The sequence below is a fragment of the Martes martes genome, assembly GCF_963455335.1.
Source record: "Martes martes genome assembly, chromosome: 1".
NCBI classification, from domain to species: domain Eukaryota; kingdom Metazoa; phylum Chordata; class Mammalia; order Carnivora; family Mustelidae; genus Martes; species Martes martes.
The window spans coordinates 212,966,216-212,990,670 of NC_137888.1; the positions used below are offsets into that span (position 1 = coordinate 212,966,216).

General features: G+C 49.4%; 1 protein-coding gene across 1 annotated transcript; it reads left to right on the top strand.

Annotated features, from left to right (window-relative positions):
- The first annotated feature begins 2,135 nt into the window (after window positions 1-2,135).
- On the top strand, window positions 2,136-19,621 carry ACER1 (alkaline ceramidase 1). Its single transcript, XM_080822085.1, has 6 exons — window positions 2,136-2,328; window positions 13,904-14,018; window positions 14,100-14,241; window positions 15,060-15,197; window positions 17,870-18,007; window positions 18,288-19,621. The coding sequence occupies exons 1-6, from the start codon at window positions 2,236-2,238 to the stop codon at window positions 18,451-18,453; spliced, it is 792 nt and encodes a 263-aa protein (XP_080678211.1). The 5' UTR covers window positions 2,136-2,235; the 3' UTR covers window positions 18,454-19,621.
- The last annotated feature ends 4,834 nt before the right edge of the window (window positions 19,622-24,455 follow it).

Here is a 24,455-nt window from a genome sequence, read left to right on the forward strand (position 1 = left end):
ACCACATTCTGTCGATCCATTCATCCACCGGTGGAAAGCCTAAATCAATTACTCGGAAAGAAACAAAACTCTTTATTTTGGGATAATTATACACTCACAAGAAATTGTAACAATTCCACTGGTCCCCCTGTACATTTCACTCAGTTTTTTCCCCAATGGTGCATCTTATATAGCTACACAGTTCCCAAAACAGGACATTTACCTGGATGTAACCTACAGATCTTATGCAGATTTCAACAGCTCTTATGTTCATGTGTGTGTATGTGCGTATGCAATTTCTTCACATATATAGATTTCGGTAACCACCCCCAGAATTAGAAAGCTTAAATCAGGGGCGCCTGGGTGGCTCAGTCAGTTGGGCAGCTGCCTTCAGCTCGGGTCATGATCCCAGGATCCTGGGACTGAGCCCCTCGTTGGGCTCTCTGCTCAGCGGGGAGCCTGCTTCCCCTCCTCTCTGTCTGTCTCTCTGCCTACTTGTGATCTCTGTCTGTCAAATAAATAAATAAAATCTTTAAAAAATTACAAAAATAAAAAAGAAATTTTGTAACCCTGCCACGAGTGAAAAGTGGATATCACCCCAGTAAGGCAAGCTTATTTAAAAACAAATACAATGTAAACAGTGTCACTGCATTCCAGTTGGATACTGTTGCCTACTGAAGGACTGCTTATCAAACAAAGGGATTAAGTGTTAAGGGGCATAAACATTTATTAACACCAATTAAGCCCCACTCCTTGAACTATTAAGAGTTGAAAAGGGAGTGGATTACTTGCCACACAATTCACTGAGTCTCGGAAGCAGGTCCGTCCATCACCCAAAGTCTTTCTAGGGAAACACTGTATCAGCTCATTAAATGGGCACAGCAACCCTAAGAGACAGGTACTCTTATTATCCCCGTCTTACAGATGAGGAACCTGTGGCTTAGAGGGGCAAAGTGGCTTGCCCTACGGTCTCACTTTCTAGCTATGTGACCTTGGGTAAAAATTGCTTGGCTTCTCTGGATATCAGTTTCCTTGCTAGTGACGTAGAGGCGGTGAGTCTCTCGTAGAGCTGTCAAGAACATTCAATGAGATGATACTAAACGCTGAGCTCTTAGAAAAGAGCCTGGCACCAGCAAGTCGTCAGTAAAATGTGCTATTATTATTATTATTATACCCACAGGTTGCCTTCAAGTTCAAGGTCAGCTACAATAAGAAAACCCGTTACCTTGATCTTGGGCCCACTTTGGGCCAGGCAGAGAGCTAAGCTCTTGACTTGTGTATTTCTGTGCGTTTTTAGAACAGTTGGGTCTAGCTTCACCCTCCCCATATTACAGATTAGCAGATCAAGGCCCAGAGAGGTGGATTCACTCGCTCAGGGTCCTCCAACTTAGGAAGGGGAGGAGCTCCGAATTCAAACTCAGGCCTCATTGATTCTAAAACCAGAGCTTTCCACAGCCCCCAGAACCCAGGACTAGGGGCCCCAGGCCAGGAGCTCTACAGATTCCTCCCTTCATGGGGGCTTTGAAGGTGGCCCCCGGTAGAAGCCGGGCTACTCTAGGCTTCTGAGGTTTTGACCACCCAAGAGAAGTGGCATTGGTCCAGCCCAGCCTCCCATAACACACACAGAAAGACCCAGGCCCCCAAACATGAAATAACAAGGTAACCTTACATCACCAAGGACTGGCTGAGCCAAGTCCAGTACTGTTGCCCCTGGTATGGGAAGTAGCCGTGTGGAGCTTTGCCAGTATGGAGGTGGTTGGACCTACTGGTGAAGAGCCCGGAGCCTGGACTCAGCTGCCTGTTTTCACGCTGTGGCCTTACTGTCACCATGGACGCCCTCAGCGAGTGATCTGGTGCTTTCTTTCTCAGTGTGCTCTTCTGTAAAGTGGGGCGAGCCAGGCTACTCTTCCCACTGGGCTCGCTATTACTTTAAATTACTGTTCTAATACCAGTCCCCCTAACCCCCACTCCTAGTGGGTAGGGATGGGAGGCACACCCCCTGCCCACGGCCCCTCCTCCCTCCGCCCTCCCTGGATGGTGCCAGCCCCTCCACTTATGCCCAGGGCGGCCGCCACCGCACAGCGAGGCTACCCTAGTTCGACGGGGGAGTGGTTCGGCAGGTTTTTCCTCTCAGTCTGCCTGCCTGCCGTGGGGCAACAAGCTGTCCTCTGCCTGTCTCACCTGGGCTGGGCTGTTCTAGGCTCTCATGCTCCTCTCTGCCAGACTGAGCCAGTGGGCAGTGGGCGCTGCGTCAGGATGCCCAGCATCTTCGCCTACCAGAGCTCCGAGGTGGACTGGTGTGAGAGTAACTTTCAGCACTCGGAGCTGGTGGCCGAGTTCTACAACACGGTGAGGTCCGGGTGGGAGGGCTGGGGGTGACAGTCATAACAGACCGGGGTTCCAACCTGGCGTCTCCGCTTCACCGCTGGGGAATCCTGCTGGAGGATTCACCCCTCTGCGTTTTGGCTCATCTGCTAGGCAAGGAGAGCTAGCTTTCATTCATTCGTCTGCATTTGGCATCAGGCTCTGTGGAAGGTTTTGGAAAGGCAACAGTGACCAGGAAAACAGCCAGTCTCCCCAATACCTGCCCACCCCGCCGGAGCAGAGGACACAGAGGTGACTCCAGACATTCACAACCCGGGAGGATGGTGCTATAATGGGAGTTGCACGGGCAGCCTTGGGGAGCGGGGAGGGTAGAGGTGTGATTTGTGAGCGCATTGGGGTGTGGATCACGAAGGGCTTCCAGGAGGAGGTGACTGTGTCTAGTTTGTTTTCAGCTGTACTCCCCGCCGAGGTTGACCAACTCATTCCAGTTTGCTGGGCACTGTCCTGGTTTTAGAATTGAAAGTCTCACGTCCTAGGGACCCCTCAGTTCTGGGCATACCAGCACTGTGGATCATCCTTCCCCCAGCTCTTGCGTTGGAAGGGCTCAAAATGCCTAAATGGGGGACGCCTGGGTGGCTCAGTTGGTTAAGCGGCTGCCTTCGGCTCAGGTCATGATCCCAGCGTCCTGGGATCGAGTCCCACATCGGGCTCCTTGCTCAGCAGGGAGCCTGCTTCTCCCTCTGCCTCTGCCTGCCACTCTGTCTGCCTGTGCTCGCTCGCTCTCTCTCCCTCTCTCTCTCTCTCTGACAAATAAATAAAATATTTTAAAAAAAAAGAAAAAGAAAAAAAAATGCCTAAATGGCAGAGGCATTTCAGCAAAGCTTGGAAGACACAAAGCAGTCGAAGCTGCGTGCGGGGTGTGTTACTACCCCCGTGTGAGGTGCTGGGGAGACTGCCATGAATAAGGCGGGTTGCCCACCTTCCTGGAGCCACTGGCATGGGGGGTGATGCGGGCTATGGGCTTTGCTCTGTACCCTGCACATAGCGAGGGTGCTCAGTCCACGGTGAGTGATGCCAGCACACCTTTACTGAGTGCTTCTGCGTGGCAGGCATTGGACTAAATATTTCAGAGGAGAAATCTCAGTTTAATCTTCACAGTGACTTTGGGAATTAGGCACAGTGTATATTACATAAAGTTAATCCCATTGTCCGGGTGAGGAAATGGTCTTCAGGGAGGCTGAAAGATTTATACCAGGGGTCAAGGGCCATGCTGGCACTTAGAGCTAGGATTTGAACTTGGTGTTTCCAGGAGATTCTTTTTGGGGGATGGGGGAGAGGGAGATCAGTCCTGGGATGCCCTGGTTGCTTTTGCCTTGTTTGGCCCCACCGATTTCCAGAGCCAGGAGGTGGGAGTTTAAGATTCAGGGGTTCCCTGTCGTTCCCTGAATCTTGTTTCTCCTGGGCAGAAATACTGCCTCTGGTCCTCCGTACCATCACCTGACAAATGGGAGAGGGGCTGAAGGTGCTGATCTCCGAGGCGGAGAAGAGGTTTGAGGTTCTAGGAGTCTTCTTTCTGGATCCCCTGGCAGCCCACCCCACCCCGAGGCAGGAGTCCCCAGAAAAGGCACCAAGATAGGGCTGACCTTGGGCTGGGCTGAGCCTCGAGTCTATCTGTTCTTGGCAATGCAAAACGCTCCTCTCTTCAGTCTCCCTTCACCTGTCTCCAAATGCAGCAAATGGAGGGACTGGCAGACTGGCAGACACCCTTTGAGGCTACGGGAGACGTGGTCATGACACATGCAAGGCTTCAACCCCATCATCTCCCTGTACCTGCATTTCCAGATACTTATCAAAGAGAAACAGAAGTTTCGCAAAATAGTAGTTGTCTTTCCCTGGTGTGAACACACTTGGACATTTCCTCTCCTATTGAAAAGGCTCTTGCAAAACAGACCAGGGACAAGGAATTGGATCCGAGTTATGTTATAAAGGGTCTCCCCAAGATTTTCTCTTCCCAAACACTTCTGAGTATCCCAAACCCATCATCAGAGCTAATAAATCGAGTTCAGGAGTTGGCAAACGTTTGCTGCAAAGGCCAGATATTAACGATTTTTGGCTTTTTGGGCTGTACAATCTGTATGGAAATGACTCAGCTCTACCATTGTACCTGGAAAGCAGCCACAGATAGTATGTAATAAGCAAATGAGGGTGGCCGTGTGCCAATAAAACTTTATTTATGGACACCGAAGCCCGCATTTCGTGTAACTTTCACGTGTCACAAGATATCGTTCTTCTTTTAATTTTTCAACCATTTAAAATTGTAAATGTCGCTCTTGGCTCATAAGCCATACAGAACAGGACAGCGGGCAGATCTGGCAAGAGGCCAGAGTTTGCCAGCTTCTGATATTGTATTTATAATAATCAGCCCCATAGAAAACAATGAGATCTTTCCCTTTTGGCCTCCTCAAATCAGTCATTAAAAATGGATTCATTTTGTAGTGAATGGGCACTTGTATTTTGCCGCTTCCTGCGGGCCATCTACCAAGTTGCGTGGCGATATGGATTCACAAACAGTGCCCCCTCTCCTCCCGCTCCGTCACTGTGCCTCCAGGAACTCGCATCAAAGAGATAATCCCAATAGAAAACAAAATTTATATATAAAGTGCCGTCTGAGTCATCTTTAATGGCCATCAGTAGTGGAATACATAAAAAGGAAGCCACAACATTTCCACCAGCCTGTGTAGGGCTGAACACATTCTGGGCAAATACTGTGCAGCTTTTTAAAGGCACGTTTTGGATGCAGGTATATAAATGAAGACAAAATACGTAGCAAGAATTTTCTTAAAAAGATCGGTTCGTGTTGATCTCATCATGACCCACCTAGGAGTCAGCTCACTCTGCAGAAACTTTCACTTTCTTGATCTGCTGCTTGCATGATTCGGTGTCTCGGGGGAGGCAGAGCCCAGCACTACCCGATCAGGGTTTAGAAGAGGGCAGCCCTCCAGGACTCCGCCCAGGTGTTGACCAATTTCATCGAGGAGGGCAAGGAGGAGTTGGGTTTTGAAAGATGAATAGGAGCTTGCCTGGTAGGGTAGGAGTCGAGGAAAAGGGAGAAGAGAGGGAAAAGGATGTAATGAGTCTTGGAAGTAAAAGAGCCTGCACAGTTTGGGAAAGGGAAGTGTGTTCCTGTGGCTAGAGTTATGAGAAGAGATAAAGCTGAACGAGTTTTGAGTGCTGGGTGGGAGTGTTCCAAATATATCCTGTATTTCCTGATGGACTCATTGGACTCATTCATTCATTCAATATCACGGTTATGAACCAACCTGAGCTGATTGATCCTGGGGTCCTGGAGAGGCTCAGTGCTCCCTGGATAAGGAAGTGGCATGTTCAGAAATAGATCTGACAGAGGGAGGGCAAAGGGACCAGAATGGGCAGTGGGGAGCCACGGGGATGACACGGGAGGCCTCTGCTCGCTGAATGGGGAGGGAAACTCAATGCTTAAAGCATGAGTAAATGTTCTCTCAGGCATGTGGAGCAAACGGACCAGCATAAGCCAAGATCTTGGGGTGAGAGAGAACGGCAGACCAAGGGACAGTTGGTGGCTTGAAGCCAGAGCCCGGGTTGCCCATGAAGGAGGAAATGAAGGCGGAGAGACAGGTGGAGGAGGTTTCCAGGGGCCACACGGAGAATGCCTGGCAGGGGAACGTGAGATCCATGGTGAGGGCACTGGGGAGCCATGGGTGACTTTTGAACAGCAAAGAGTCAATAACGTGGGCTGCAGCCGAGGCACCTTGTTGCTTTCATAGACGGCCCTGGGGAACCAGGCAGGCATATCCAACAGGAACAGAGGTCAAGGGCGTGGGAGGGCCTGGGTCAGGTGGGGTGGGGGAGAAGTCAAGGTGTGGGCTGCTCTAGTTTTTGCTTCTGCTGGCATTGGCCTGCTGGCCTCCAGGTGTGGCCTCCTTCTGGGCTGCTGACAACTCAGGAGGGTTTCCAGGGGTGGAGGAAGAAGTTTCAAGGCCCCCTGGCTCTGAGAGACAGCTGAGCTTTGCTGCTGAATTTTTTCCTGGGGTCTTGCCAAAACTTCAGAAGCTCTGCGTCTCGTCCTCTCCAGAAAGCTCCCTCTTGGATGCTTGGATGCAGAACAAAGGGGTGGCGTGTCTGGAGTGGGCAACGGCATGGGCAAAGGTGCAGCGGTGGGCGTCTTCTGCAGAAGGGGTACGAGAGGTCGGAGTGGGAGGTCGTGCCAGGGGGTGTAGGCTGCAACGCCCGTACCTCCCACAGCCTCCCCCCGTCCTTCTGCCAGTGAGCATGGCTGTTGCTGGCCTCTGCAGTGTGGGGGTTTCTATCCCTCTCTCCCTTGGATGCTGTGTGATGCAGGGGGAGACCCTCCCCTCTCTGAGCCCCTGGCTGTGCATAGCAGGTCCCAGAGTTCTGAAACCATACCTCTCCCTTCTGCCTTCCTTCTCATCAAATTCACGGCAAAAACAATTGTTCCGGCCCCCCACCCCCTGAAAATGAGGAGGGCATGGTTTCTGCCCTCGGGGAGGGCAGACCCTATTCATTGAATAATTTCACACCCCAGAGACCATGCCCATGACCCTTCCTGGCCCAGACCCCATAGGTCCCTCTGGACCTCTTTTCTCCTTCAGAAAAAGCCTTCTGGGGATGACAGCGGGGTCCAATTTGAAGAGATAATGACCCCTTCATTTTGCTCACAACTCAACAAGAATTGACCCGGTCAGGGACCGTCCCGGGCTCTGGGGACACGGAGGTGACCAAAGCAAACGAAAACGTCTGCCCTCACGGGGCCGGTGTCCTGGGGGAGGGAGGAGACTGACAAAAAACAGAAGTCAGAGGTACAGCATGCGGGTGGGACAGGGAAGAAAGGCTCGTTCATTCTTACGTCCGTTCATTTATTCACTCGTATTTACTCAGCAAATATTTGCTGCGTGCTTACTCAGAAGGGGAACAGCTGTGAGGTGCTAATATGATTAAACCGTAGACCGTAGGGCATCCCAAACGTCCGTCATGGATGAACGGGGAAGCACGCCATCATTCGTCCCCACGGTGGACTACTACTCAGCCGTAAACAGGAGCGGAGCGCTACACGCTACATCCTACGTGAACCTTGGAGACATGGTGCCAGTCCCAGACGGCCACACGCTGTGTGATTCCATCCATAGGACACGCCCAAAAGAGTCAGATCTGTAGAGATAAGAAGCAGATGCGTGGCTGCCCGGAGCTGGGGGGAGTGGGGGTGGGGAGTGACTGCTTATGGGAACAGGGTTTCATTTGGGGGGTGATGAGAATGTTCTGGAATTAAATAGCGCTGATGGTGGCACAACGGCGTGAGGAGTCGATTGAAACCCATTCACTTGTGCACTTTGAAAGAGTGAATTTGATCGTATGTGATTTATTTATCAATTTAAAAAACAAATTAAAAGAAACCCTTAATGTTCCTGACGCGTCCCAAGCACGAAATAAACAAAACTACTGCTGTTGGAAGTAAACGCAGCGCAGAGATGCGAAAGTGTTTATGTATAAAAAATTTTTTTTTAACAAATAGCACTTCTTGTAACCCTCCTAGCAATTTTAGGAAGTAGGCACTCTTATTCTCCCCATTTTTACAAATGGGGAATAAAGGCTCAGAGAGTGTGTGTTTCCTCCCCCGGGTTGCACAGCATGTAGACCGCAAGTGCACAGAGGCTGTGTACGCCGGAAGTGCCAGAGTTAAAGCCCGGGCCCCCTGGTCCCAGAGCCTCTCACTTAATTAACCGCAGCATTGTGAGGTCACTCAGTTACTGGGTGATTAACAATTAATTATGTGTGTTTTAATTCATGCAAGTAAGTCCTGTTCGGGGAGGGTCTACAGCTGGTGCTCCAGCCCCACGCCCCCGGCCCCGCACCAGTGTTCTTGTGCACGCGTTGGGTGGATGTGAGGGGGTCCTCGACAGGTGACAGAGCTGGGTGTGCGTGGTGGCAGTTGGAGCTTTGGCGGTGGGGAGAAAGCACTCGGGGGCATTTGGTGATGTTCGTTGATTTGATTGATTTGACAGATTTTTCTCGAGCGCCCAATGCATGCCCTGCGAGGTGGGCGTTGGGGACACAGCCAGGGACAAAACAGGTGCGTATCGTCCTCACGGAGGTCGCCGTCCAGTGAGGAGGACAGGGACAACAAAACTCACTGAGCACCTACTGTGTGCCAGACTTTGCTCTAGACAGTGGAGTTTCACAGCGGTGAGCCAAACTCTCCGGCCCCGTAGCACTTGGTTCTCTCATCCTCACGGTAATGCTTGGCATTAGAGGAGGAAAGTGCGGCACAGAATGCCCCCCAAACCCTGACTGCATAGACCTGTGAAGGCAGACTTCGTTTTGGGGGTGCTACTAGGTCCTTGAGCAGCATGGTAGATACTGAAGGAAGGGTTAGTAAGCAAATGGATGGATGGATGGACGGATGGATGGACAGGCGGATGGAGGTGACGGCACCTGCTGGGGCTGGGACCCAGAGAGTCTGGCTCTGGCTCATGATCGTGCACCAGCGCCTCTCTGTCCTGGAAGAGTCTAGGTAGGGCCGCTGGTTGGGAAATGTGGGGGCCCAGCCTCAGAGGCAGGGAGGGAGGCCCCGGTAGGGGGCGGTGTCTGATGGTATCTCTGGGGCCAGCAGGAGCTCATTAGTCAGAGGCTCTGCCCGTCGCGTTGCCCTCATTCTGCACACTCGGGCGTTAGAAAAAACTTCTGTCTTGGTTCTGCTGGCCTCTGAGCTTGGAGCAACTAAACCAAGGATAAGCCTGTGACTCTTATCTCCCCCAACACCACCACTGGCAGTAACCCTTGCTATTTGTTGAGCTGTAACCACGTCCCCGGCAAGGGAGTCTTTTGAGGCCTGGTCTCGCGCACGGCCCTCCACAGCCTCTGCACCACCCATTCATTGTTCTCTGCCATTTTGCTGATGCAGGAAAGGGAGACCCAGAGACACCAGGCCACACGGCCAGGGAGCAGGAAAGCCTTCTCGTAACCATTGCTGCCTGTCTACTCCTCTCGTCTTTTAAGGCAGAGGGTAAAAGCAAACTCTGGCGTTCCCCAGGCTGTGCAACCTCAGAGAAGTCACTCCGCCTCTCTGAGATCCATTGTCAAATAAGAACTAGAAAGTTAGACCTCGTGGGGGGAGATGTGCACCAGGATTAAAAGCAATGCCTATAAAATCATGTTGTCCAAAGATAAGAAAGTGACAGTCGTAGCACCTTCCATCCAGAACTTTCCAGGTATAACCCCTTCTGCCAAGTGTTTTCATGTGAGTGGCTGGCGAACCACAGAAACCTGCTTCGAGGTCCAGTCAGCAGGAAACATTTATTGAGCACCTACTATACCCAGGTCCTGAGATTATAGTGGAGAACAGGGAAGACCCAGTGCCTGTTCCCAAAGCTGGCTTTAGTGGGAGAGCGAGGCAGTTTCAGAACAGCTGGAGAAGTGTTAGGATAGGGGGACAGGGCCCCAAAGAAGATCATCTGACCCTGCCTTGTGGGATTGGGAAGGCTTTATCAAAACGTGATGCCCAGGGGAAAAATGGAGTAGTATTTGGCCTGGCAAAGAGGGGTAAGTGGGGACAAAGACTGTTCCAGGCAGTGGGAACCACCTCTGCCAACTTCTGGGGGTTCAGGGGTGAGAGCAAGTATGGCTCATTTGGGGGAACTGAGTTGTCCCTTCCGCCTGGATGATAAAGTTGAAGGTGGAGAGAGGTGAGTTATGGAGGGAGTTCACAAGCCAGGTTTAAGAGTTTGCATTTTATCTATGGGAGTCACAGACGTGTTTTAAATGGAGGGTTTAGAGTTTGGGGAACTGGTTGCCTCAGTATCTTCTGCCATACTTGATACGCCCAAGGACTGGCGTTCGTTTGAAGGCAGAGGGAACATCTGATTTGGGATTTTGCCCATTTGGTATCCATGGCACCATATTCTCTATGTCTTCCCTATGACAACCAACTGCCCCTTTCCTTCTGGTTATGTTCTCAGTGGATGGTCAATCAAGGTGCCCCCCCCCCACCCCTGGCCAAGGGCGGGCTGTGGCCCAGACCACATCTCCTGAGTTTGAATCCTGGGCCTGGATATAACAACTGAACATAATTTTTTTTCCCCATTCATGCCCAAAGTTGCTCCCTGAAGAGATTGTCCACTCGAGGCTCAGAACTGTTCTGGTTTCTGGTTTTCCTTGTTTTCTGCAATTCTTTGGATTAATGAGCTCCCCATAATAAATTACTGAATTGACAAACAAATTAAATAAGTAACCATGCACACATTTTTATATTTATGGTATAAGTTTGTTTTCTGTTGCCTGCTACCCAAGAACCCTAACTCATACAACAATGGTGATGATTTTGCTGGATTCAAGTATTAGAAAGCTAGCTTAGGCAAAAACAAAACAAAACAAAAACAAACAAGCAACCCCTCCCCAAACCAAACAAGAAGAATGCATTAGATAGGTACTGGGGTATCTTAGAAAATGGAGAGATGAGTTGCTTGGGAGGGCTGGGGTCCACAGCAGGTCTGGAGGATTTAGCACAAGACAGATACCACCCTTGAGTATCTGCCTGTGTTCTCAGCCTTGTCTGTTTGTGGTGACAAAATGGTTGCCATATCTTAAACATCAGGACAATATCCCAAGACCCTAGAGAGTCGACAATGGTGCAACTCAATTCTGGTGACTCCCAGGCTCTGTATCTGTTCCAGGTTTCAAATTCCCAGGAAAATCTGATTGGCCCAGTTTGGGATAGGTGTCTGCTCCAGTGGGGTTGGGTGTCAGGATGCAGACACAGCGTGCATGTTCTCAGGCAGCCATTGGGAACAGGTAGATGTGTTTGACATCGTCCATTGGTGGACATCAGACACCTTGGTGTGGAAAGCAAGGACATCGGTGGGGTCATGGGCTGCAAAACCGGCTCGCCAAGGGTCCTCAAATTGTGGAACCAGCCCTTGAGCTGGTTCACCATCACCCAAGGAAAGCCATGGGCTTCCCTAGAATCAGAAGGGCTCCTGCCTCGGGATCTTGTCTTGGTGCCCAAGACCTAGGGTCCTAGATGGTGACCTTGTATCAGGTAAATGATTTCCCCACACTCGCCTCTGTGCTCTGTGTTTTCCTTTTTTACTGAAGTGGAGTTGACATGGAATATTATACGAGTTTCGGGATGCGCCATAGTGATTTGACAATCACATACATTACACAGCGCTCACCACGGTAAGTGTAGTTACCGCCTGTCACGATAAAATGTTATAATGTTACTGACTACACTCCCTATGTTGTGCTTTTCATCCCCATGACTTATCGATTTCATAACCGGAAGTTACACCTCTTCACCCGTTTTGCCCATCCCCCACGCCTTCCCCTCTGACAACCACCAGTTTGTTCTCTGTATTTATGAGTCTGTTCTGGTTTTTGTTTGTTTGTTCACTGGTTTTGTTTTTTAGGTTCCGCATATAAGTGAAATCATACGGTATTTGTCTTTCTCTGACCTATTTCGGTTGGCGTAATACCCTCTAGGTCCCTTCATATTGTCACAAATGGCAAGATTTCCTGCCTTTTGTGGCTGAGTACTGTTCCACTATACACCACGTCGTCGTCGTCGTCTTCTTCTTCTTCGTTTTTAAAAAGATTTTATTGATTTATTTGACAGAGAGAGACACAGCAAGAGAGGGAACACAAGCAGGGGGAGTGGGAGAGGGAGAAGTGGGCTTCCCACGCAACAGGGAGCCCGATGCAGGGCTCGATCCCATAACCCTGGGATCATGACCTGAGCTGAAGGCAGATGCTTAAGGGCTGAGCCACCCAGGAGCCCCTACACCATGTCTTCTTTAGCCATTCATGTGTCAGGGACCCCCGGTTGCTTCCATATCTTGGCCGGTATAAATAAAGCTGCAATAGGGATGCGTATATCCTTACAGATTAGTGGTTTTGTTTTTGAGGGGGGGGGTGGAGAGTCAATGCCCAGCAGCAGAATCACGGGATCCTATGGTATTTCTATTTTTAATCTTTTGAGGAACCTCCACCATGGCTGCACTAACTCGCATTCCCACCAACAGTGCACGAGGGTTTCCCCTTCTCTGCAGTCTTACCCCACTTGTTATTTTGTCATCTTCTTCTTTTTTTTTTTTTTTTTCTCAATACTAGCCATTCTGACTGGTGTGAGGTGATCGCTCCCTGTGGTTTTGACTTGCATTTCCTTGTGTTCTCTGTTTTTGAGTCGGCATCCCCTCAGACTAGGTTTCTGAGAAATAACGGAGCGCCCTGGTTAACAGGGTACTACTTCTTCACTTTCTAAGATGGGATGAAGGCGATGGAGGAGACATTTACGAGGGGAAGAGTTTTTTGGGGAGAGAAGGGTGTAATTGAGTGAGCAAGAAGCTGACCTCAAGCCGACCGGGAGAACACTTGTTTCTGAGCACTTGTGAGAGACTTACTGTGGCCCGGACGTATCTGGGGGGAACTTTGAGGGGGCACTGAAGTCCTGTAGCAGCGATCAGGGACTCTGAACTCTTGAAATTCTGGTGCACGTGTTCTTGTCAGCTTAATCATACTCATGGACTGCTGAGGTCTAGGGATCTTTGGGTCAAGAACACGAAGAGGCAAGTGGCATTACACATATGTCACAAATGCAGATATGGTAGGTTAGAGCATTGAATTAACTCGTCACAGTCCGTGATGGGGGAGCATGGACCCAATCCCATGTCACTTGGAACCAGAAGACCAGTAACTAGGATGCTTTGGTTTCAAGTGAAACAGCCCACTAAAAACAGCTTAAAAAGACAAGATCATATCTTCTTATCTTTTGAAATGGAAGTCGAGAGGTAGATGGTTCTGGAATGTTAACTCAGCAGCTCAACATTAGCACACGACAGCTCTGCTGTTCATGGAGCAGTGATTCTTGAAATACTGTCCATGGACAACTTGGGCTCCCTGAGGCCTTCCAGAGGTTCCTTGAGGTGAGAATTATTTTCATAATAATACAAAGATTTTGTTTGCCTCTCTCGCTCTAATTGTCTCACCAGGGTACAATGGAATCTTCTAGTGGTTTTGTGATGAGTGATGACATCATCCCTCAGATGACCAAGGGAACATGTCCTTGTGTAGCCCTGGATTTCAAAAATGTCTCAGTAATACAGTCTATCTTGATAAATGTAGCTCACATTTTTAAAAAAAAAATAATTATTCCTTTGCATTTCTATCCCATTGCTCAGACCAGGTCACGAGGGCACAGTGAGTGGCAAGGAAGGCTGGGAAGTGTAGTCTTCAGTTGTGTAGTGTGTCTAAAACTTGGGGGGATCCTATTTCTAAGGAAAAGGGGGCAGATGTGTGCAGAAGGTTAGTAGCTAGTCTGCCACACTCAATGAATGAATGAATGAGTGAGTGAATGAATGAACTGACAGAATGAGAGATGGAGTAATTAATCTATTGATGACTGGTGACTGTAAGAGTGACAAACTCTGGGTTGATTAATTGCCTGAAAGGGTTTAGGTGACCAATTGGCTAATACCTTAGGGTTGGACATAGGGGCAGCCCTCCTCTGCCTGTGATTCTGATAACCCCCTCCCCATGTCCTCCTCTTTTCCAGTTCAGCAATGTCACCTTCCTCATCTTTGGGCCTCTCATGATGTTTCTGATGCACCCCTACGCCCAGAAACGCTCCCGCTATGTTTATATCACCTGTGTCCTCTTCATGGTCGTAGGTAGGTGGGGGGTCTATGACCGTGGGGTGGTAGGGCTGGGGGACCACCCCCTTGACCACCTACCTTTGTCTCTTGCTCCAGGCCTGTTCTCCATGTACTTCCACATGACGCTTAGCTTCCTGGGCCAGCTGCTGGATGAGATCGCTATCCTGTGGCTGCTGGCCAGTGGCTACAGCATATGGATGCCCCGCTGCTACTTTCCCACTTTCCTAGGAGAGAACAGGTGGGGCGGTGGCTGGTCCTCTGTTGATCCCACCAGAGCCCATCTAGGCTCCTGGGTCCACTCCCCAAGCTCACTTGAGGTCCTTGGAATCCCTCCCCCGATCACCCCAGGACTTTCTCCTGACCCTACCTGACTTAACCGGCTTCCAGGGACTCCTCCTTTGAGAGTACTTGGGACCCCCGGAAATCCTCTCCTGATCCTACCTGGATAGTCTGGTACCTTCTCCAGAACCTGTTCAAAGCTACCTAGGGGGGGTCCCAGGAACCCATACTTAAGCTTACCTGGGACCCAGGGACCTCTCCCCTGAGCCTATCCCTGGGATCCCTGGAACTCTCCTGGGTTCTTCCTGGGCCCCTCTCTTGACCTGAGACCCCTCCGAATCTCTCTCCTGACCCATATGACCTATCAGCTTTCTAGGACCCCCTCTTGATAGGACCTCTATAATTCCTTCCTTCAACCTACCTGGCTCCTCTGAATCCCTTGACTGACCTCACCTGGACCCTGACACCCTCTGCTGACCTGACTAAGCCCCTTGGAGCCCCCCTGAGACCCTCTCATAATCCTACCCACCCCTGCCCATGGGCCCCCTTCAGACCCTGCCTGAGCCCACCTGGGATGTTTCATCAGACCCTTCTTGGGGCCCTTTGCTAAGCCCACCTGGGACCCTCAAGACTTTTCTCTGAGTCCAGTTGGGCTCCCTGGAACTCCTTCCCTTTGCTCATCTACCTCTGCCACAAGATCTCCTGACCCTGCCTAAGGTCAAGAGACCCCAGGACACTCCCAGCTGCCATCTGACAGCTGCATCCTTCTTCCCTCAGGCCCCAGTTCATCTGCCTGGTCATCATCACCACTGTGGTCAGCACCTTCCTGTCCTTCCTGAGGCCCGTGATCAACGCGTATGCCCTCAACAGCATTGCTGTGCATATCCTCTACATCGTGTTCCAGGAATACAAGAAGTGGGTGGTGGTTGCAGGTGCCTCCCTGGGGAGGTGGCTCCCATCCCCTCCAAGTACTTCCCTCACCCCACATTCTCACCAAGTCCCAGGGATGGAGTTCTCATTGACTTCAGGCTCAAGGGAGAGATGTCCCTTCCCCAAGATCATCTACTAACAAGGGACAGGTTTAGGGTTGGTACCTAGGGCTGAAATCCAAACGTACATACAAGCAGAGACTGTTGTACCATAAACCTCCGTGTACCTACTACTGGTCCCAACAACCATCAGCATTTTACCAACTTGCATTATACATTCTCCCTCAGATTCTGTATATGGCACCCATTAACTTTTCAGGACTTAACTCTCCCAATAAAGAATTATTATTATTTTTAACCCGTACTAGGACTTGGCAGGATAGAGAGAGGTCTCTGAAATGGGGTCATTTGAAGAGACCTGAATAAAAGGGTTATTTACAAAGGAGAGAGCAGGTGTAGGAAAATCACTAGGGATCGTTTAGAACCATTGTGCTGATAAGAGTTGGATCCTATGATCATCAGGAGACCTGATGGAGGGAGCAATGGGAGGGAGTGAATACAAGAGTATGGAAGAAGAGAGCCCTGTGAAGAGGGTCTCCTTAGCAAGAACTGTGACCTCCAGTTGCTGGTGGCAACTAGCTTGAGCCAACCCCACATGGAGGAGGCCAGGAGAATAAATATTCTAACCATACCCTCCTCATACCCTTTGGTTTCTTGCTGGGGTGCTTCATTGGCCAACCCAACTGGAAACCATTGGCCAACCCAACTGGAAGCCATTGGCTTAACCAACTGGAAACAATTGGCTAGTCTAACTGGAAGCCCAAGGACAAAGCAGTCCCCGGCTTCAGTCCACACAGGTCAGCACCCTGCCTCCCTGGTGCACAGGGCGGAATGAAGAGAGGTAGGGAAGGATCTAGAGGGACAGATGGAAGATAGGGAACACTCAGGGCTAATGAAGTAGACCATACCCAGATCACACCACTGTTGTCTCAGTTTCTCAAGATGTCGTCTTCCAACTAGTCTTGTTGAAATTGGGATGTGAACATAGTCTCTTAGGTTTTCTTCATGTCATAGCAGTCTCTCCCTCCCTCCCCTATCTTCATGCCTCTGATTTGATAACAGAAACTCCATCATTTGTCCTGTAGAACATTCTGGATTTGGCCGTCTGCTTCCTGTGGTGTCTTTCATTGTCTGCCTTCCTACCTTCCTTCCTTTCTTTTTTGTATTTCTTGCAAAATAATAGTTAGATCCAGATTTAGGTTGACATATTTTGAGGCCAGAATATTTCATGTATGGTGCTGGGTGTTTCCGTGCCATTAGGACCCCGTAATGAGTGGTTGTTCCACAGTTAGTGCTATTAAGGATCAGTGGATTCAGATGGCGTCATCTTCTCACTTTATTGTAAACTTTTCCACTGACTTTCCACCCAAGGATTTCAGCAGCCATTCGGGCTCACACTTCCATCCACGGATTCATTAGTGGTTGCAAGAGGGTGGTTTGCAGAACCCATTATTCCTTTTGCAATGATTATCCGGAGTTCTTCCATCAAGAAGGACTTCCGCTCGTCCACCTGGAAATAGAGTTTGCACAGGGAGGACAGGATGGATAATTGATTCTTTCCCTTAATTGATCTATTTCCAGAGTAATGAGTTGGGGCCTTAGCCATCTCTAGTAGAGACCAATGAAATTTTTTTTAAAAAAGTATCATTGTGAACTCATAGATGTTTATATCTCAGAAGTGTTTCAATCCATTGCAGTCCCCGGGCTGTATTTTTAAGTTTTTGTTAAGTAGTTGCAGACTCATGGCAAGTTGCCAAAATAGTGGAGAGTCTTGGGAATCCTCCATCCAGCTCTCCCCAGCGTCTCCCAATGGAGCATCCTATGTAACCACAGTACAACCTCAAAAGGAGGAAACTTGACAGTGGAACAATGCTGTGAACCAGACACCAGACTCTCTATTCAGATCTCATCCATCCTTACTCATTATTCTTTTTTGATGTTCAGACCGTCCCATTTTAAAGTAGGGGGCAGACCCCACGCTTTTAACCATATGGGAGTTATTACCTCATTAATCCCTGATATGCTCTTTCCTAAAGGATGCTGGGTCAGCTCTGCTGTCGGAGAAACAGATTCTGATCTTGAGTTGTCCCAAGATATGGCCTCCAGAGACTCTGCCCTCCCACACACGGACAAACCCATAGTCACACAGACACGAGTTCTCGGGCACTGACTCACAGGTGTTCACACACTTGCAGCCCCAGACACAAACAGGGGAGGGCTTGTTGGTTAAGAAGTCTGCAGCCTGACAAACCTAGTTCAGACCCCAGCTCTGCCACTTACTGGCCGTGAAACCTTGGGTGGGGTTGGAGCACACCTTAATCTCACATGCCTGCTTTCTTCTCTCCAAAATGAGAACAACAGCATGGTTGTGAGGACTGAGTTTTTATCGGAAGAACATGTAGAGCCCAGCAAATGTTAGCAATCATCACAAGTTTCTCAGTTTCTCAAGATGTTGTCTTGACATCTTGTGGTCTCCCTCTGGTGTTCTTGGTCGTTTCTTCCTCTCAGCATCATCTCCTTGGATGGAGGAATTTCCCATCAGCCCCTTCAGGCTCTGCGGTCCGAGTCAGGCTCTAATCTCCCTCCTTCTCTCCCTAGAACCAGCAATAAGGAGCTTCGGCATATCATGGAGGTCTCCGTGGTTTTATGGGCTTTTGCACTGACCAGCTGGATCAGCGACCGCTTGCTTTGCAGCTTCTGGCAGCAGATCAACTTCTTTTACCTGCACAGCATCTGGTAAGCACCTGCCCTGTGGTATGGGGCACCAGAACCAGACAATCTCAGATGCCAGAGCTTGGAGCAGGAGCCTGGGGGCAGAAAGCAGAGGCACCGATACTGGGGGGTGGGGTGTGAGTGAGTGTAGGATCTGGTTGCAATTGAGGGTCTGATCCAGAATGTCCCTTTGGATGGTCAGGATCCATGAGAAGTGAGGAGAGGACCTGGGTGGGGGCATCAAGCTAGCTCAGGGGCACGTCGGCATCTGGTGCCCTCACCACCTTCTCCCTGCACCCCACAGGCACGTCCTCATCAGTATCACTTTTCCCTATGGCATGGTGACCATGGCCTTAGTGGACGCCAGGTATGAGATGCCAGGTCAAACCCTCAAAGTCCGCTACTGGCCTCGGGACACTTGGCCTGTGGGGCTCCCCTACGTGGAAGTCAGTGACGACAAGAGCTGCTGATGCCGGCCAGCTTCTCGACTACCCAAGCACCTGCCGACTCACCTGTGTCTGGAAGAGGGAGGCCTGCATCAGGAGTCCGAGAGATGCTCACCGTTCTTTCCTCTACCTCCCTTTCTCCATCCTCCTTGTCCTGCACGGCCCCGCCCCAAGACAGGGGATGGACTTCATGAGCCTTCTGCACCATAGTCTGATGACCCTGGGGGAACTTCCCTCCACGACCTGCCCTTATTCTCTTTTAGTTCCTCCTCTGTGTTCACTTTGTGAGGCTGGCCAACCACGTGCTGGGATTACCTGGCAGCCACGGGGAATGACTTCAGGCTGTGGCTTGGTGCCTGGGCAACCTCATAAATTGTGGCCATCACCCCCAGACCCTTTGGACCTGTCTTTGGCCATGCCCTGTCCCTGGTACTTGGGGGGCATCCCAGAGAACAGACATGATTTCCAGTCACTTCATTCTGCACTCACTCATGTATGCAGAGACCTTGCGAATCCTCTCACACACATGCTCCCACAGACCTCTGGGGCCATCTCCCTGGTAGACAATGGAGCAACATGGAGGCCCAGACTGGGTCATCTGGCTGTTGTTGGGACATGGGTACCAGGAGAGGAACTGGGTGGCCTGTATGGGCTCTCAAAATGAGAGGAGTGCAGGACGATGATTTCTGTGGTAGTTAAGAGTACAGGGCTTGGAGTCAGGCAGACCTATGTTGGAATCCTGCTTGACCATTTCTTCGTGGTATAATCTGGGGGAAGTGATGTTTCCTACCTTCGAAGCCTAAGCACTTTGTCTGTAATATGACGATGTTTCTTCCTTCATGGGACTTTTACATGGATAGAACAAGATCATGTATTAAAAGTGTTTAGCATGGAATCTGGAAAACATCCAACCATCCACCTCCTCGTCCTTGAATCCCTCCCTCCTCCCATCTGTATTTGGCCATCCATTCATGTTCATTTATCCATCCAAATGATTTAATCATCCTTTCATTCATCTGTGTTCCCACTCATTCATTCATTCGTCTCTTCAACAAATATACATCGAGTTCCTGCTGAATGTCCGAGACCACCCGCTGGCAATACAAGGCAACAAAGACCGGCAATGTCCCTGCTCTAATGAGGAGACACGTGTTACACAAATAAAAAGACAAACAAGGCATTTCCAGACACTAATACGTGCTGTAAAAATGATAAAGCAGGTGATGCTTTAGAGAACCATGATGGGGGGAAGCAGCCCTTTCAAATGGGTGCTCAGTGGGGGAGTGCGGTTTCCAGATGAAGCCTCAATGACAAGAGGAGACCAGCCATACTGAGAGCTGGGTGGTCAAGACCATTCTGGGGAGAGGGAATGGCAGGTGTGAAACTCCCAGCGTGTGGATGAACTGGTGAGACAGAAAGAGCCCTCTTTTTTCCCCCCCAATGTTCAGTTAGCCAACGTACGGTACATCACTAGTTTTTGATGTAGTGGTCAGTGATCAGAAAGAACACGCTCGTTGGAACTTAGTAAATGAGGGAGAGTGTAGAGTAAGAGATTTGTAATCTGGGGACCTGGGATAGGTTTAGGTATCCATGGACCACCTGACATTCTTTGCAAAAGAGGATTGTCTGGGCATGCTATTGAGATCCCTGGAGTGTGTCACTCCAAACAGAGTAGAGGCTAGCCCATCCGGCCTGCTGGAGAGATGGGGAGATTGAAAGAAGAAGGGCCACTCATCTTTATTGAGACTACCATGCCCACGACACACATCATTGAACCTAATACCCCTCCCACAACACTTCAGATAGACATGAATATTCTCATTTCGTAGATGTGGCTCAGAGAGGCCAAGCAACTTACCCAGGACCACACAGCCTGGATTCGAACCAGGTCTGTCCTTCCCCCGAAGTTCCTCGCACCACAGTTAGTCAGCAGTAGGATCGAATCTGGATCACAGGTCCACTGCCTCCAATCCCTTTGAATTTCTTATTCTAGAAACTGGAGGTTCTTCACCTCTGGCTCCAAGATGGATCATGCTGGGAAGAGGGGGGCAGAGAGGGAGGGAGTTTCTGCAAACTATAAAATTGCCTGCAAAATGTTGTCTTGGTGTTTTTGGTGGGGGAGAGGAGCTGTACTTCCAAGAGATTCTCTAAAGGGGCATTTGGCGCCCTGGAAATGAAGAACCTTAGTTCAAAACCTTCTGATGGGGATAAGGGCAGATAGAGAAGCACCTGCCTCTTGTTCCCCACCCCCACCACACCCATGCTTCTGTCCCTAAATACACAGCAACAATTTGTCTCGTGTGCCTGTCTCCTGGCCGCTGCTGACCCAACCTCACAGCCTCCTCTTAGCCTCCTGACTATGGAGGCTACAGGTGGGTAGGAGGTCTGGAGATGTCTTGTCTGATTGGAACCAGCGATGTGATCTTGGCAAGTCCCAGTCTCTATCAGGGAGGACTCTTTGTGACAAAGGATAAAATGTTCAGCTCCAGCTGGCTGAAATGACAAAAGCACCATCAGCAAGCATATATACTTTTGAAGTTAAGGATCCAGCTGCCCATACAGCTGGATCCAGGCTTCCAGTGATGTCACCGGGGGGCGGTCTCCCTCTATCCTTCTGGTCTACCTTGTGGGTGGGAGGCAGCTGCCAGCAGTGCTAGGCTTTACATCCTTCCAAGTTGAAAAGTATATACCAGGGGTGCCTGGGTGGCTCAGTCAGTTAAACGGCTGCCTTTGGCTCAGGTCATGATCCCAGGGTTCTGGGATTGAGTCCCCTACTGAGCTCCCTGGGAGCCCTGGCAGTCCCAGAGGTTGTTGGGAGTCTGCCTCTACCCCCCTTGTTCATGCTCTCTCTCTCTCTCTCTCTCTCTCAAATAAACAAATAAAACATTTTTTAAAAGATTTTACTTATTTATTTGACAGACAGAGATCACAAGGAGGCAGAGAGGCAGGCAGAGAGAGGAGGAAGCAGGCTCCCTGCCGAGCAGAGAGCCCGATGCGGGACTCGATCCCAGGACCCTGGGATCATGACCTGAGCCGAAGACAGAGGCTTTAACCCACTGAGCCACCCAGGTGCCCCTAAAATCTTTTTTTAAAAAGGAAAAGTATACACCAAAGCTCCAAGTACACATGCTCAATGTCATTAGTCAGTAGGGAAATGTAAATCAAAGCCATGAGATGCCATTTCATATCTATGAAGTTGGTCATTAAAAAAAAAAGAAAAAGAAATGTAGGAGAGAATGCAGAGAAATTGGAACCCTTGTACATTGATAGAAACATAAATCAGTGAAACCACTGTTGGAAACAGTCTGGCCATCCCTCAAAAGTTAAGCACAGAATTACTATAGGACCTGGCAATTCCGCTCCTAGGGATATACCCAAAAGATCGAAGATATATATTCTAACAAATACTTGTACAAAAATGTTCATAGATGCACCATTTGATAAGAGTCAAAGGGTGGAAAGCATATTAATGTCTATCAATGGGTGAAATGTTAAACAAATGTGGTGTCTCTGTACAATGGAATATTATTCTGCTATAATAAGGAGCGAAGCAGGGACTCAGGCTGTCATGTGGATGAATCCTGGACACAGGATGCTCAGTAAGAGAGCCAGACACAAAAGGTCACATGGTATGTGATCTCATTTATATGAAACGTCCAGAACAGGCAGATCCACGGAGACAAAAAGTGGATTTGTGGATGCCAGGGGCTGAGAGGAGGGCATGGGGAGTGACAGCTCGTAGGGATGAGTTTCCTTTCCTTATGTCCTGGAACTAGGTACAGGTAGTGGTTACACAACATTGTGAATGTTCTAAATGCCACTGAATTGTACACTGTAATAGGGTTGGTGGTTAATTTTGTGTTATGTGAATTCCTGCACATAACATAAACTTTTATTGAAATTTAATAAAGCTCCCAGAGTCTCTCAGCTGGTCTTAGGTCATGGCCTACGCCATTAAACCGATTCCAGTAGCCAGAGAGACACAATCCTTTGATCAGCCAGGTTTGGATGTGTGTTTCCTCTTGCCAGAGGAGAGCCCCACTCTGAGGTCTGAGAGGGGTGTGGGACAAGTGGGGGTTGGGAGTTCAAGTCCTCCCTCAAGCCTTGTGCCAGATCATGAGTTGGCATTCTCCCGGAAGGGCTGCCATTAAAAAAATTCATACAAAGCGGACTTACAGGTTCATACTGGCCCTGGGAGGAGTACCGGGATCAGGGACTGTCACAGAGGACAACCCAGATGCCCAGTGTGCTGCCCTCTTCTGGGGGAAATGCTTTGTTGCACATATTTTCCATTGGCTCCAAAACCTTTCATGGCTCCCTATTGCCGATGGGATAAGGGTCAATGGCTTCAGTGTGACATTCAAAATCTGCTGTGAGTTGAAGTTAATCTAGGGTGGGACTCCAACTGGCCACTGGGCTCTGCTCCAGCGTGGTCATCCTCAGTATCGCTATGTGTGGTTGTGTGTGCCTTTGTGGCTGGCAAGAAACTTGAAGGTACAGGGAACATGCTGGAGATCAGAAAGAGGATTCCCCCAAATTCTGATGGCTGAACCGTGTACATTGGTGAAATGTAGTGGGGAATAAATGCCAAGCCCTCCCCGCGGGTGCAACTAAACTGGGCCACTAGGGGGCGATAGAGACCTAATGTAGTAGCCCTTAAGCCCCAGGGGGCAAGCTAGACTCCCTAGGTTCAAAATGATACTTTCTAGCTCTGGGCCTTGGGCCACCACTTAGAGTAGTCTCTCTGTGTATCAATTTTATTGTTTGTAACATTGGGATAACATGTATCGTGCATTTTGCCAAGGGCTCAAATCACTGTTTACTTTATGTCTTTCTTTAAATCTCCCTTTGCTCACCCTGGTGTGTTTAAATAGGAAACATTGTGTCACTTTAAGAAGTCATTTCTTATAGATAAAAAACAACAAGAAAACTAGATACAGTAACAATAGAAAGTGTTATTAACCACAGCTCAGTGATTCTGTACCCAGTCTGCACATTAGAATCTCCAGCTGCATTTAAACAAAAGTGTGTGTGTGTGTGTGTGTGTGTGTGTGTGTGTAGACGTAGGTTCCTCTGTCTTACTCCAGATGAATAAGACCAGAATCTCTGAAGGTGGGATTTTTTTTTTAAGGCTCCCGTCACTGGTGTTTTTTTTAACAGATTATCAGGAGATTTCAAAGTCCGGGCACCAGATGTGATCACCTGTCCCAGGCTCTGAACTCTAGGTCTGTTCTCTTGTCATTAAGGTAGATTAGAGAGTGACAGGGAGGAGTTGAAGACACAAGAGCACCAAGCCAAGATTTTTTCTTGAAGGAGTTAGAAAGACTGAAGAGAAATGAAAAGGAACCAATCTTCTATGTGATTCAGTATTATTTCATTTCATGAAATAACTATTTACTGAACATCTACTTTGTGGCAGGCACTGTCCTCGGGATACATCAGTGACAAAGACCCCTGCTCTCTTGGAGTTTCTGTTTCATCTAGGGAAAATAGACAAGGCACTTAATAAGTAAATATGTCTATATTAGGAGGTGATTAGTGCTGTGGATAAAGGAAAAATTAGATCAGAGTCACAATGGTTGGAGAGCTATGGTTGGGGGGACAGAATAAAATGGGATGGTCAGGGTAGGTCTCATTGAGAAGGTCCCTGGCTCTGCCATATACTCACCATGGAACTTTGGGGTAACTCGCTCCCCTCTGCACCTCAGTTTCCTCACCTGTAAAACGGGACAACACCACCTACCTCCTGGTATTGTAACGATGAAATAAGATAATACGAGTTTGGACACAGCTGGTGTTGGCTATGACAGTGCCACCACTAACGAGAAAAAGGGGCAGCCGTCTGTTGACCTCCTGAAGGAAGGAATACAGTGGTTCTATTTTAGGCACAAGATGTATTTTTAAAAACTTTTGCTTTTGGGACGCCTGGGTGGCTCAGTTGGTTAAGCGGCTGCCTTCGGCTCAGGTCATGATCCCAGCGTCCTGGGATCGAGTCCCACATCGGGCTCCTTGCTCCGCAGGGAGCC